The following is a 15,494-nucleotide window of genomic DNA, read 5'->3' as shown; positions in this document are numbered from 1 at the left end:
TATGTGATAAAACCCGTCTATGCAGTAGGAAGACTGGTGAACTGCATCCTTGCACCGGGTTGGGGACACCATAGATCCATGGTGGAGTGCCTGTGCTGGTTCAGTCTCTTTCTCCAGCATCAGAACACAGCCCGCTAACTGGTCTTAACAATGGTGCTTTAGGGTGGTGTGCGTGTTTTCACAGAGGGAAAGCTGCTCGGACCTCTACGGACTTAGGGGTTGCATTCTTCAGAGGCGGCGCTATTAAATCAAAACACTGAGATGCTCTAGTCTCTGCCCCTCCTCCGTCCCTGGAATGACAGGCTGAGTGACTCTGGCACCTTCTGCCTACAGGGGCAGCAGCAGGGCAGGTGTATGTGTTAAAGGGTCCTGGCCTGGAGCTTTTTCACTTTGTTCCAGGGGAGGGAGGGCGTGGGATCACGCTGAGCATGGCTTGGATGGAGAGCAAGACTCATTTTCTGCCGAAAGGAATCGTCAGAGACAAGTGCTGTGCCGGGGGTAGGGGTGGCTTTCAGACAGGCCAGAACTGAGCAGGAGAGGGTGTGTGGTACAGGGGAAGGAAAGAGTGAGCGTGGCATTCTGGGAAGGGAGCAGCGTGTGCAGATGTCAGAGAGGGAGAGGGAGGAGAGAGTGTGCAAGCGTGTGGGGCTGGAACTTGGGTGGCAGGCAGGTAGAGGGAGGCATGCAGGGCTGGGGTTCTGAACCATGGAGACCTATGGACTTCTTAAAGAATGCCGTTGGTCTCAGACTGGACCAAGAGGCTTCCGAAGTAAGAGTAGGACTCAAGGGTTGAGAGGTTTTTGTCCCTGTCTTGCATGGACAGAGGTGACAGGTTGAGGTTAGACCACTTACCTAGACACAGTAGCCACGGTCTATTTCTTCTGTGGGTGACTCAGTTTCTGTGGGAACTTACCTTGGCGGATAGGTGAAATACCTCACCTGGTCTGGCACATCCCTGCCCTCTGCAAGTGTGAGCACTCGGGGCCTGTATATCTCCTGAAGCTTGGGGCCAGGCCAGCCTAGCCAACTGTGCTTCTGATAGTCCTGTGGTCATTCCCATGACTGACTCTGGACTGCTATTGGGCCATGAAGTGGAAGACAGAAGAGATGATTCTTGGGGTTCCTTGGCAGTCTAGGGTTGATGCCTACTCTATGCACAACAGTCTGGTTTGGGGCACCTAGGTTGGTCCATGAGCATGATTCAGAGCTGCTGAGTTAGACCTGACCTTCCAGGGCAGAAGAGCTGACCTGCTGGGTGCTGGGTCATTTCTTTTCCCACTCAAAATCTGCGTTCTAAGGACAAGACTGGGCTTTTAGAATCCACAGTGCCTGGGAAAGGGTATCTCTGTTTCCTGGTGGCTGTCATGTCCAAAGGCAGGCTCTAAAGGCAGGGAAGCTTGGGGCTTTGCATACGTCTGTATGGGTAGTAAGGGATGAGTCAAAACACTGTGAGTCCCAACCAGCAGGATTCTGTAAGTGAAGTGTGTCCTCTGCCCGGTGCTGAGGACTGTGTTTGCTACTTGGACGTTGGATAGAAATGAGCATTGTCCACTTTGTAAAGTGTAACATGAAGGACACCGTAGGCATCGTCTGTGCCAAGCCTGACCAAGTGGGATTGGCTCCCTGAAGCTATTCAAGCTTAGAGAAAGAGTGCGGTTATCGACTTCTTATGTCTGAAAGAGTACGGTTATCGGTTATCGATTTCTCATGTCTGCCATAGGTGTGAGATGAGGGAGTGTCAGCTCAGGCCCCAGGTATCAAAGAGTGCTGAGCTGCAACGTGACTTCCCTGTGACCCCGTGACAGAGTATGAAGGCCATGTTTGACTTATTCCACAAGTTAGACTGGGGGTTCCTGGACAGCCCAGCTGGTTTCATTCTATGTCCTGTGACTCACAGGAGCCATGGCAGGCAGTGTGTATGACTGGGAAGCTGGAAGGCAGCTAGAATGGCAAAGAATGTGCGGAGTCATGCTGAGGTAGGCCATGCTGCAGTGAGATCAGCCAGCCTTGTCTCCTCCGAAGTGCCGGAGCCTCGGCCCCGCCTCCTGTGTTCTGCGTTTCGCAATTTTGAGTTTTTCTGTCTTTCCTGGAGGGGCGTCAAGAACTGGTGGCAGGAAGGTCCCTGATGAGTGAGCGCTATCTCCAACACCACGGGCTGGCTGGGATAATGGACACACAAGTCCAGTAGATCAAGTGTCTGTCTTGGCATGTCTTCACAGATCACCAACCAGCTGTGAACGGCACTCCCCGCTTGAGGTCAGCATCTCCTCCCCCAGCCTTGCCAGAGAGCCCAGTCTGCTGCAGCTCTAGGGTGTGGGCCGGTGTCTGGTAGCATCCTGAGATGTGACCTTTCTTGGTCTTCTTGGGTTCATGAGAGGTGACCCAGCATGCCCACTGTGTCTCTAGGGCACCCATTAGACAGGTGACAGCCTGTAGGTGAAATGTAAAGAGAGAGAGAGAGAGAGAGAGAGAGAGAGAGAGAGAGAGAGAGAGAGAGAGAGAGAGAGAATGGAGGGGAGAGGGAGATAGGACAGGCGATGTGAGTGAGTATCCTAAGACAGTGACAATGTTTAAAAACAACCCACTCTACCTTGCATGTGTACAAGGGTGTTGTGGTTGACAGAGGACAAGGGAAGAAGCCACAAGACCAGGAAAGTGATCATTCTGAACTCAGGAGTGAGTTCTTTGGTGGCCTTGAGGGTGGAGCTTGTAAGGTAGAACTGATGTGATTGGCTGGTACTGAGAGGGTGGGATGGCAGAGTAGGTACGCCCCGCCCATGCTTTCTCATGGTAAACATCTGAGTTCAGGACCTGTCATTCTCAGACACAGAACTGGGAGATGGTCAGGTTTGAGCTATGACCTGAGGGACAGTACAGGTTTGATGGTACATTAAATTTGGACTGTCTTTGAGTTCCTCAGCTAGAGATAGGTAATTACTTTGTTCTGGGACTTTCAGCTAATGTCACATTTGGGAGTTGTCACTTTAAAGAAAAACGTTAAAGGCACGTTACAGCTCTTGGTGTTCTTGTGGAGAACTGGAGTTTATTCCCAGCATTCACGGAAGGCAGCTTATGACTACACAGAATTTCATTTCCAGGGGATCCAGTGCCTCCCTCTGGTGCATTTACATATATTCACATACACACTAATAAAAATAATCTTTAAAGGCACAGGTGGCAAAGGTCTGGGGTGAGGATGAGCCTCACAGGAGAGGTCAGAAGTGAAGAGACGGAAGAGACAGCTCCATATTCCAGGAGTTTAGGGTGGCACAGAAGACCTGAGTTATTCTACAAGAAAGCCAGGACCCCACTGGGCTCTGTACTGCTGCCTCCTTTGGGGAACCTACATTTCCATCGAGTGTAGGGGACCCGAGCTCCTGACTCCTGTCTGTGAGTCGGAATTCGCTGACTCGAGTGAGGTAGAACTGACTGGGAAAGGCGTGATGGCGGTGCTTTGGGGACTCCCAGAGAAGTCAGTGGGAAGGGTGCGATTTCAATGGTTATATGAACCCATTGGAATGGATGGCACTGGGTTACTCTTCATTCATTCATTCATTCATTCATTCATTCACCATTGACTCAACTGATGCTTTCCATCAATCTTTGCTGAAGTGGGTGCAGTGGACCTGGTCCCTGATTGTGAGGAGCTACCTGGCAGATAGAAACATATAAGAGGGGTCAAGAGGGTGTACCCATCAATGTGGATGGCTGTACCAGGTGCCTGGGCTGAGCAAGAGAGAGGATGGATTGGATGTGCCCGGGGGATCAGGGTTGGCGTCCATGTGGAGAAAGCAGAACAAAGCAGATGAACTTGATGGGAAAGAAGGGAATCAACAGGCCGAGGAAAGGCAATGTGCTACCACAGAACAGCCTGGTGTCTGAGGAACCGTCAAGTGGCTTCCCACAGGTGATGGGGGCAGCCAGAAGAATTACGGTTGCACGCAGCCTTAAATCCAGGTTAAAGGGCTGGGACTGGGTGTACAAGAGCCATAAAGGAACTGTCAAGAGGGTAAACAAGAAACCAAAGTAAAAATATCCCAATGCTGTTGGAATGTGGGCTGGATGGCAGGCCTGCAGGAGGGAAGACTCGCTCCAAGAATAGGAGGAAAATTAGGAAGGGGTACGGTGGCCTCTGTGTTCCAGATGGAGGGTTGAGGCTCTCTGGTCACTAGGGGAGGAGACCAGCTCATTGACCAGAGGGTGATGTGTTCCAGGTAGACACACACATCCACGCAGCGGCCTGCATGAATCAGAAACACCTGCTGCGCTTCATCAAACACACGTACCAGACAGAGCCTGACAGAACTGTGGCCGAGAAGCTGGGTCGGAAGATCACCCTGCGGCAGGTGTTCGACAGTCTGCACATGGACCCCTATGACCTCACGGTGGACTCACTGGACGTTCATGCGGTGAGCGAGCCTCTGCCCTGGGTACCTCCACCAGGAGTACTCCGTCCATAGAAGCCAGCATAGCTGAGCTCTGCCGGGCAGTTGGTGGGTGGGGAATCATCTGTCTTTTCTTATAGTAGAGCTGTGGAAGGGATCTGGTGTTATTGAGAGTGGGGCTAGGAACAAACGGGTCAAAGGAAGACCATGAAGGCAGACGGTTACGAGTTCTAATCCCCCTCAGTCACTTAGGAGTCATGTACCCTTAGGTGACTCACTTAAGCTTTTATTTTCTTGTCAATAAAATGATGATTGCGAGGCTGGAGAGATGGAGCTCTTGCAAGAAGACAGGGCTTCAGTTTTCAGAACCTAGTCAGTAGCTCTCACAGGAGCCTATTATTACAGTTCTAGGGACCTAGCGCCATCTTGTGGTCATTACAGGCACTGCATGCACTCAGCACCCATTCAGCCAAGCTGACATGTTAAGAAAAAAAAAAACAATACATTAAAAGAAAAAAAAAGATTTAAAAAGTAACGACTATGATGCACCTTGTTAATTTTCAAAGTTGTTAAAACTCTGAATGGTGTGTAGTTGCCGTGGAGACAGCAGAATGGTTCTTTAAAACTTTGGCTGTAAATTCTGTAGACTTCTTTGCTCCTACTTGAAGGCACTGGAAATGAACACTTCAGGAGACACTTGCACACCGCTGTTCATAGAAGCATGATCTTCAATATTCAAAAGTAGAAAATAACACAAGTATTCATCCACCGACAATAAATAACACAGATGTAATGGATACACACAACAATTGCTGTCCAGACTTTAAAAGCCATAGTAAAAACTCAGTTTCTTTCTGACTTCACTTTTTGTGATCTATGTGTGTATGCTTTCACGCATGTGTGGCACATGTATGTGTATGTAGAGGCCTGAAGCTGATGCCAGGCATCACCCTGGATTGCTCTCCCACCGTATTCATTGACGCATAGAGAGTCTCAATCAAACTCAGAGCTCATCAATCGAGGCTAGTCTCAGCCTGCGTCTTTGGGGATCCCCTCTCTGCTTTCTGAGGCTGGAATCACAGGTGGGGCCATTATGCCCACTTGGCGTTTATATGGGTTTCTGAGGATCTGATCTCTGGTCCATGGGCTGTTAACTCGTTAACTGCTGAGCCATCTTCCCCGCCCCTATACCTGTTACTTCCGATTGGTCTGTGGTGTCTGTAAGTCGGCTATGTTCCTGGTACTCAGAATGTCCATTGCATGAAGGGCATTGGGGCGGTACATGACTGAAACTCCAGCTCCAAGGGGGACGAGGCAGGAGGATTGCAAGTTAGAAGATCACTTGTGCTACATAATGAGGCTCTGTCTGAAAGAAAGGGGGGGAGAGGGAGCTGGAGGACAGCGCTGTCCAGTGAGGCCGCCTTGTGAAGACCCAGAGAAGCATATCTGATGGCCGCATGGGGATGTGATAGAAGACGGTGGTCTCCTCACAGGGCCGGCAGACATTCCACCGCTTCGACAAGTTCAACTCCAAGTACAACCCTGTGGGGGCCAGCGAGCTTCGGGACCTGTATCTGAAAACTGAAAACTACCTGGGGGGAGAGTACTTTGCTCGCATGGTCAAGGTGGGTGAGCCCTCAGTCTCTTCAGATAGCTGCCTTCAAACAGTGGTGGCATGTATGACCTCTGTCCCTTCCTCTTCCTAAAGGCCCTTCTGGCTACCACCCAACGCAGGCAAGCGCTGGTCTCCTGCTCTCAAGCCTAGGCAGGTGTGTCCTGTGGGCCAATGGCAGGGAAGGGGTGAGAAGGGAAGAGCTCCTGGCATCCTGGCGCCATCCCTGTCTGTTTGCAGCCAGAACTTGGCTGGTTGCAGGCTGGCTCCAGGTGGAGACACGGCTGAGGCCCAGCCTAGCTCTGCAGCCAGACCTGTTTCTACATGCTGGTGTCAGACCCTGGCCTCCCTCCCAGGAGACGCCTCGGCCGGGGAGTGGGTACTTACATGGCAACGCCAGGGATTTAGATCAGCCTTCCCACCTATGAGCAGGTAGCTGAAGGATCCCAAGGCCCACCTGGGGATCGGGGTCTCCTGTGTATCTGGGAGGCTTTGGGGCTGACTGGAGTCTTGGTGTTAGGAAGTGGCCCGGGAGCTAGAGGACAGCAAGTACCAGTACTCAGAACCTCGGCTCTCCATCTATGGTCGCAGTCCTAAGGAGTGGTCTAGCCTGGCCCGCTGGTTCATTCAGCACAAAGTCTACTCACCCAACATGCGCTGGATCATCCAGGTGCCCCGGATCTAGTGAGTATTGTGCTCTTGTCTGCCCCAGGGTTCTCGGGGGACTACAGCCCGTCCTACCTGGTTCCCGAGTGTGCTCCTGAGGGTGGGGCAGGGGTGGTGGGGGCTGGCTTTTGGCACACATCACTCTTGCTTTTGAAGACTACATGTGTGAGGAGGCCTTGGTGGGGGGACTACCCTTTCTTCTTTCTCGTTGGAGATTTGGGCGAGCCTGGGGCATGAGATGACCCACCATGTCCTACATTGCTGGCCTCCCTGGCTGTCATGCAGAGTGACACCGTCATTTCCAGCTGGGCTGGGCAGGGGGTTCAGAGGAGCTGAGTGGCAGAGCCCATGACCCTGGAGGTCTGAGGATGCCCATCAGTTTGCAAACACTGAACACGCTGTTTACTCTGCTGAGAAAGTGGCTGGGCCCCCCCGGCGACCAAGCCCTCCTAACAAGCAAGTCTTTGGTTTTCCCAGTGATATATTTAGGTCAAAGAAACTACTGCCAAACTTCGGGAAGATGCTGGAGAACATCTTCCTGCCCCTTTTCAAGGCCACCATCAACCCCCAAGATCATCAGGAGCTTCACCTCTTCCTTAAATACGTAAGTGCTGGGGGCCTCTAGTGAGCTCAGCGTGGCGGGTCCCCTATAATGAAAGCAATGGAGGGAGGCTCTTCTCAGGGTAGTGGCTGCTGGTAATGCGGGGAAGGTTGTGTCTGTCCCTAGAAGGGAAGCTGTGGGCAAAGATCAGCAGTTTTTAGCCTGGAGGTTGGAGTTCCCTGATAAAAACGATTTTCTAGGTTTCTTCCCAGTGAAGCAAAGGTGCCTCTGGGGCCACCGTACCTGGCCAGGGCCCCTAGATCTGGTGTGAGGCATGTAGCTGGTGTCTCATAGCCAAACTTGACATAGCAAAGGAATCCTCTGTCTATAATTCTGAATCCAGCTCTGGACCTATTTGGACACTTGGACAGCTTCCTAAACCACTTTGGTCCTGGTTTGCTCAGCATTAAGATGAGGCCACAGCCACCTCCCCACAGTATCGCTTGAGTACTAACTAGCTAATGAGTTGTGGGGGAGGGGCTTGATGCATTGTAGTAGATGCTTGGCATATCAAGTAGCCCCACCCCCACCCCAGCCTGTCACTGCTGCTGTTGGCAGTGACTGCTGTTTCCTGCAGCACTGGCCTCCTTGGCACAGCAGGGGGGGGGGAAACTGGCAGCTCAGACCCACCCTCATCTGGCCCAGCCTCAGTTTCTTTATTGTCTCCCCTGATACATGGGCTGGACACTCTCCAGACTGGCCTATTGGGCCCATTGGGAAGCCTTAAGGGATGGACTGAGGCATTGTACCCAGTCTCTCTACCTCTGAGGGATAAGGCTGCAGAGGCCCAGGGTCCCTGACAGAGTGTGAGCTCCTAAACCCTGTGGGAGGCTGAGCCAAGTCCTGGATTATCCTGCCCTGGCTCAGCGTCAGCATCCCCACACAGGTGACCGGGTTTGACAGTGTGGATGATGAATCCAAGCACAGTGACCACATGTTCTCAGACAAGAGTCCCAGCCCAGACCTCTGGACCAGCGAGCAGAACCCGCCCTACAGTTACTACCTGTATTACATGTATGCCAACATCATGGTGCTGAACAACCTCCGCAGGTGGGTGAGGCCCTGGCATGAGCCTGTGTTTCACATGCGTGTGATCTTTCTGCCAACATGCACACCCACGTGGTACTCAAGTGTATCACATGACTGATCACACATGTGGGCACACATTGAGAAGACTCATGCCAACACAGATGCATGATACATATAAACAATATACAACATACATGCAATGATGCTGTACATCTGCACACACATGTTCATGTGTACATACTCACCAGCACATGCCTTCATGTGGACTTTCACATCCCGGAGACAGGAGAGACCTAGGACACACGGACCATATGCATGCTCCCTTACTGCTGTGCAGCAATCTGCAGACATGCATTTGTGCTTTGAAAAGCTGAAACTCCCATGTGATAGGCACAGTCTGGACACAGGAGAGACAGGATTCAGTTTGTATAAGTCTCCCGTGGGAAGGCTTCACAAACCAGACAAAGCACATGCTAGCCGGAGCCAGAAACCTAGGACACAGGGCACAGGTACATTGCCTTCTCGGCGAGTCTAATACTGCATTACACCCACCTTTGGGAGCATGGCTTCTCACTGGCTGATCCAGGTTGTGCTGTAGGAATTTTAGAATAGGGTTGAGAAAAGGGCCTGGGCCCAGGGTGGATGGAGGTGGTTCTGAGCAGAGCTCTGGGAGATGGGCCTTCTGGTTCCGGCTTTGTCACTGACCTGCTCAGTGTCTTTAAACACACGCCATCCCCTGGGCCTTTGATCATTTTTAAAACAAGAGGTTGGACCTGGTTTTTCATGGTGGATGGAGGCCACAGTCTTGGGAAGCCAAGAAGCAGGGTTGAGGGGCAGGGCGTAAGTGGAGGAAGGCCAGGACTCTCTCTGTCTCATCTCTGCGCTCCACATGGTAGGAGGGGTGCTTCTAGGGTGCACTGGTTTAGCTGGGCTGACCCTGCCATAGGCATATTCTCCCCATACTGGGGATGATGTGGGCAGGGTAAAGGGTACCTCTTGACCTGGAGCCTCCCTTCCACAGGGAACGAGGCCTGAGCACGTTCCTGTTCCGGCCTCACTGTGGGGAGGCAGGCTCCATCACTCACCTAGTGTCCGCCTTCTTGACTGCAGACAACATTTCCCATGGGCTGCTCCTCAAGAAGGTAAGTGCCTCTCCTGGGAGCTGGTGCTGAGTGTGCTGGGTTCCCATCCCCCACCCCTCTTCAGAGCCCTGGTCAGTGGCCCTCCAGGATGGGTGGCTCTTGGAGAGCTGTGCTACTGTACTCTTCCTGGTTTCATTCCAGCTCTTTTCATATATTTTGGTCATATTCTCTTCCTCTTCCAGCTCCTCCCTACCCTCTACCCAACTTCACGTTTTCATCCTCTCCCTCTCCCTCTCCCTCTATTTTCTCTCTCTCAAAACTAAAGCAGGAAAACCAACAAAACCAATTTGGCTCGCTTTTAACCATAAAATAACCAAGCACATCACACGTTAGATGAAAGAAAAAGTTAACAGAAATCTCCGTTCTTTCTTTCTAGAAACAGCATTACAGTATTTCCAGCTCCCCTTCCCTTTGTAAAGACATTTTTCTTTCTATGCATGCACATGCCTGTCTGTGTGGGGGTCTGGGCATGGCTGAAACGGGTACCTGCAGAGGCTGTCAGATCCCTGGAGCTGTGAACAGTCGGGAACTGAACTCGGGCCCCCGTCAGAGCTATGCATGTTCTAATGCACAGGGGCAGTTCTGCGGCCCACCTTCGCCTACAGCATAACTTTCACACCATCAATAAGCACAGAATTCGGATCCCTTCCATGAACTAGCAACCCTTGCTCTGTGCCGCAACATCCCTACGCCCCCACTGTAAGGCCTTGGGTTGAAGGGCCCACCACTGGGCCAGTAACTGACTCCCAATCCCCAGTGGTGGGCACATGGGTCACCTAGCTTTTGCTTCTTGTAGGTGATGTCACTGTGAACCTGGGTACTCAGCCTCTCTACATATTGGGTCACTTCCAAAATATCACCTTGTCTCTGGTCCTGACATGTCTTCTCTCTGGTCACATTTGTATGGGACATCGGAAGACTACCCTAACCATGAAGCCTGTCCCTTCCCTTCCTGCAGGCTCTAGCTCCTAGGGGCTACAGTGTGTCCAGCCCTCTCGTAGTTACTTTGGTCAATGCATACCTAACAAGAAGCATCATAGAAGAGGAAGGATACAGCCTACCATGGCTCTGATGCTATGATGCCTGCTCACACTGCATCTCCAGTCAGGGAGTCTAACATGGTTAGAAAGTGGATCCTGGAAATTATAAAACGTCAAGGCCCACTACCAGTGACCCACTTCCTCCAGGGAGGCCCTGTTTTCTAAAGGTTCCGTAGCCTTCCCAAACTCAAGCACACAAGACTACAGAGGAGATTTCATTTTCAAACCAGTGAAAGCCTCAGCTTGCAGAACGTTTTCCATGCATATAGGGATCCTCCTGGCCTGCCCACTCCTGGGGGCCTGTGGAGGTGTAAACTGTGGCCTCTTGCCTAGCACAGTAGCCTACAATCTGAGGCCGAGAGTGAATACAGTGAGCATGAGGCCCTATGTGTCCCAGAGCAAGGAATGCAAGCAGGAGAGGAAGGGTATGGACATCCTAGATTTCTTGGGCTTGGTGGAGACCTGTCCAGACACTGCCCAACCCCTTGCACCCTGGCACGTGTCACACCAGTGTCTGTTGATTCTTTTGCAGAGCCCTGTTTTGCAGTATCTCTACTACCTTGCTCAGATCCCCATTGCCATGTCTCCTCTCAGCAACAACAGCCTGTTTCTGGAATATTCCAAGAATCCACTTCGGGAATTCTTGCACAAGGGACTGCATGTCTCTCTCTCTACTGATGACCCCATGCAGTTCCATTACACCAAGGTGAGGCTGTGGAGACACGTGGCTGTGTCCCCGCAGGCATCCATTCTGACCCCTGCCACTGTGAAGATGCAAGCCCATTGCTCAGTTTGGTTTGGGGTGTCTTGGTAAAGTCAGGGGTGCTCCTATGGTAAGGGAGGCTTGCCTTTCTTACCATCTACCTTTTATTGATTATCTCTGTGATCTTGGAGGAATTATTAGAACTCTATTGTATTCCTTTCTATTGTATCACATGGACAGTAGACATAAAACCATCCCTTCCTTAAGCTAATGAACTAGTCTAATAGGTCTATTATAGTAAATACCACTCATTCAAAATTTAAAGCAAAAAAAAAAAAAAAAAAAAAAAAATTTTAAGCTAGTAGTACTTGTTCCTTTTGGGGAAAAGGCTGGTTTCACTATGTAGGCTAAGTCTTGATATCACAGAGATCTGCCTGCCTCTGGAGTACCGTGACTGAGGCAAGTGCCACCACACCTGGCTTTATAATAGTATTTTTATGGTTATGCTTTGCATCTCTGGGAAAAGGAAAAGGAGATGTCATGCACAGGGAATAGTCATAACTGTTTCCAGAACACTCTACTGGTGTTGACAGAGTCAAGCCACTGATTAACAAACAAGGGAAGCCAGTGTCCCGGTCAGAGGTTCCTCTGGACCCTTTACACCCAGCATAGAAGCCTTTGAAGAGCTGCCTCCCATCTTAGTTGTATATGTTGCTCTTTATTGTTATGAGAACCTAAGGATGCTTTAAAGAATATTTACAAACTCACTTAAAAACAGTAGTGTAATACTCTGGTTTCTTTTCTGAGTGTATAAATCTTTCACCTTTAACAATAGTAATTTATCAGTTTGATGCCTGGAATCCCTGAGCTAGGGGGGGCTGAGGTAGGGAAACCTGCAGTTGGAGGCCAGCCTGGGCTACAGATGAAATCCTGCATCGAAACAAAACAAAAATAACCAAGAGACTAAAAACAATGATAGCAACACACACACACACACACACACACACACACACACACACACACACACACACAAGCCTTCATCCACCTCAAAATAGTAATGGAATCATTAAGTATTGTATAAATAGCAAAAAATGTTATGAAAATAACTATTTTCCCAAAACAAAAATCCCACAGGAGGGGCACTGTTCTGCAGTTTGCTTCAATGTCTCAGTTAATAGAAGACAGCTGGGTTCCCATCTCCGCCTCTGCATTCAATTTGTTGGAAAGCATGCGAAAGCAATCCTACCTCACAACAGCTACATAGTTGGCAAGCGGACTTGGCAAACAGATTCTGGGTCTCAGAGGTCTTCACAGGACATTTTAAGACAGGAAACTGGAGGCAAGGGGGAAGAAAGGGCTGGAGCTGCACAGCAGGTAGTTCCGGCCCAGAAGAAAAACACAGCTCCTTAGGGACTGACTGCATCACCTCCAGACATGGAGTCTTCTTGATCTTATTTAATGTTACGATTTACTCTGTGGCCGTCAGAGCCTTGCTGATCTGTGTCAGAGGCTGCTGCCTTGAGGGGCTGCCCCTCTCGCCAATCCCTGTTTTGTCTTGTTTGCACGAATGCTACTGCATTTAACTAAGGAGCCTCCCTTTTATTAGGACCATCACGGGAGTGCAGGGCCCTAGCTTTCTGACATTCCAGGCCCTCAGTGCAGGCGAGCAAACAAATCCAGGAGCGTGCCTGGTTTATCTCCATTTGGTGACCCACAGTTGCACACAAACAGATCTCAGGAGTTTGGAGTTCGAGGGTGTAGGTGTTAGGTAGTTGAGGAAAGCCACTGGAGAATGTTTTCTGTGTTGCAAGGCTGAAGTGGTTCTCACCTGACTGTGCTCTCTGGCGGGGGCTAGGAAGCGCTCATGGAGGAGTATGCCATCGCAGCCCAAGTGTGGAAGCTGAGCACATGTGACCTGTGTGAAATCGCCAGGAACAGCGTGCTGCAGAGCGGCCTCTCACATCAGGTGTGTATGAGTTCTGTCCCTCCGTCCTTCAGTGTGCGAGCACACAGAATGCTGTGCACAGGGTGCCTTCCCAGGAACCGGGATGGGTGACAAGCTGAACAAAGCCAGGTCTCAGGAGCACTGACACTCAGGCTCCCTGGTAAACTTTGAGAGGTCATCATTGCTGCCCCTCATCTCTCTCAGACCTATCTTCAGAGAGGCCTTCCGTGGCTGCCCTCTTCCTCAATCTATTTTTCCGTTATGCATCACTGCAGATGCTGTGCCATGCATTTCCTATGTGTTTCTCAGTTTCCCTTTCAAAAGGAAATTGCAGAGGCTCAGGCCCTGTAACAGTGCTGGCACAGGGCAGACGGCACACAAGACTCAGCCCTTTTCTGTGGCTCCTTTACGAATGGGATGTGGAACTGACACTGAGAACCTGGACATCTTCCCAGAGGATGTCATTTAACAGGAAGAGACATCCTTACATGGTCTTGGGAAAGGTGACGGTTAAAGACCTAAGTGCTGTGTGAGCTGTTCTAGGACCTGGCCTCTCTAGGAACGTGACTGTCTACCATGTTGGATTCCTGGTCTTAGTCCTTTACCTCACCCAAAGTAGGCCTATCAGTTTCCTACTTCACATCCATAACAGTGGAGAGAATGGTCAGGGTCACATGGAGGTCCAGGGAGATCCAGAGTCCCATGGGAGGACAATGTCTCATTGAGTATTAGGGACACTAGTCCATGTGCAGGGGCTCATATCAAAGCCACCTGTGCAGATCTAAAGATTAACGTGGTTTTGCTTGTCTTTTCTCTTGGCCCACAGGAGAAGCAGAAGTTTTTGGGTCAGAATTATTACAAGGAAGGACCAGAAGGCAATGACATCCGAAAGACAAACGTGGCACAAATCCGGATGGCATTCCGCTACGAGACCCTGTGTAATGAGCTCAGCTTTCTGTCCGATGCCATGAAGTCGGAGGAGATCACGGCCCTGACCAAATAGGCTCAGTGGACCGCACACACTTTCACCTTTTGGTTTAGTGTCAGGTCTGCTGGGGCTAACGGAGGCCAAGATCTCCAACTAGGGCTTCCGTCTGTGATGAGGACACCTCTGAAGAAATCTTAAGCTCCCAATTTTGGTTGCACTTTATAAACATGCTCATGTCATTAGCATTTCTGAGCCAGAGGCTGGCTCCCTCCCAGGGGGATCTGGGAGCTGGCACTGTGTATACCTGTCCCTGATTGTCTAAGTCTCCTGTGGCTGCCAGTGCTTATATAAGGTTGGGGCTGGGACTTTTGCAAGGCTGAATGCCAAGTGACACAAGACCTGTGTGGTGTCTGCCACACTCCTCTCAGCAGGCCCTGTAGAGTAGTTCTCATCTTGGCGTCTGGCTGGCTGCCTGCCTTAAACCCCCGCCGAAGCCCCCTTTCATAAAGGGGGCTACCTTGAGAGAAAACACAAAGCTCCCCTGTTGATGATTTGTGCATTTTTAAAAATGAGTTTCTTTCCCCGTTAGCACCCCTCCTTCCTGTCTAGTTAGGAAGCCCAGTGAACCCTCTGAGGCCATCACTTCTGTGTTTTCCTCATCTAGAACTCAACGAGTCATCTCCAACCATGGTCTGGGAATCCATCTCACAGTCCCCTCCTGGGCTGGGGAAGATACAGGGTGAGGTTCTGGGGCTGTTCACACTTTTTTTTTTTTTTAAAAGAAGGCCTTTGAAAAGCATAGGACCACTGCTCCTTTTGGCTCTGATTGTAGCTGTCAACCAACTTCCCCCAGGAGTCAGACAAGGAGCGGACTCCTCAGGGCAGCGAAATATGTGGTTCAGGACACACAGGACTAGAACCAAGTTCGTGATCCAGTCACACCCACCCGACTCCACTGTCTTCCCCTACTGTTTTAGGTTCACATAGTTTAGGTTTTTTTGTTTTGTTTTGCTTTGTTTTTAATCACTCTAACACAGTCATTTTATTTTAAAGCAGATTTCTTCAGAAGCTATCAATGGTCCCAGGGTCCAGGTAGAGCTTTTAAGTTTAATGTGGACTTTAGCTTTATCAGACTACTCATATTTGTTACTAGTGCCTAGAACATAGTAGGTGCTCAATAAATACATATGGAGTAACTGAATGACTTTCTCTTTTGGCATCTGTATGTAAAGAATACTCAACAATGCTCAAAGACCTTCCTGACTATTCACAAGACAGGAAGTCCTGTACCACAGTTAGATGAACTTAATTGTACCTGGAAGATGCTCGTATAACTAATCCCGCCCTGTGACTCCATCATCCTTCCAGTGGTCACATAGTATATGGAACCATGTCATGCCTTTAACTGGGCAAATACACATACTATCTTACATAGCTGATTAT

General features: G+C 50.3%; 1 protein-coding gene across 2 annotated transcripts in view; it reads left to right on the top strand.

Annotated features, from left to right (window-relative positions):
• Positions 1 to 15,483, top strand: part of AMPD3 (adenosine monophosphate deaminase 3) — a 43,384-nt gene extending 27,901 nt beyond the window's left edge. For both annotated transcript variants that reach the window (XM_080913250.1, XM_080913249.1), the window contains exons 7-15: positions 4,215 to 4,409; positions 5,879 to 6,010; positions 6,518 to 6,681; positions 7,141 to 7,267; positions 8,151 to 8,314; positions 9,315 to 9,435; positions 11,008 to 11,181; positions 13,034 to 13,144; positions 13,950 to 15,483. In XM_080913250.1, the coding sequence (XP_080769376.1) occupies positions 4,215 to 4,409; positions 5,879 to 6,010; positions 6,518 to 6,681; positions 7,141 to 7,267; positions 8,151 to 8,314; positions 9,315 to 9,435; positions 11,008 to 11,181; positions 13,034 to 13,144; positions 13,950 to 14,126 (1,365 nt within the window). In that variant the 3' untranslated portion in view covers positions 14,127 to 15,483. The remainder of the gene's footprint in view (positions 1 to 4,214; positions 4,410 to 5,878; positions 6,011 to 6,517; positions 6,682 to 7,140; positions 7,268 to 8,150; positions 8,315 to 9,314; positions 9,436 to 11,007; positions 11,182 to 13,033; positions 13,145 to 13,949) is intronic.
• The last annotated feature ends 11 nt before the right edge of the window (positions 15,484 to 15,494 follow it).

Source organism: Micromys minutus (genome assembly GCF_963924665.1).
Source record: "Micromys minutus genome assembly, chromosome: 2".
In the NCBI taxonomy this organism is placed as follows: Eukaryota; Metazoa; Chordata; class Mammalia; order Rodentia; family Muridae; genus Micromys; species Micromys minutus.
The sequence above is the reverse complement of the archived record's forward strand: the minus strand, read 5'-3'. Positions and strand labels throughout refer to the sequence as shown.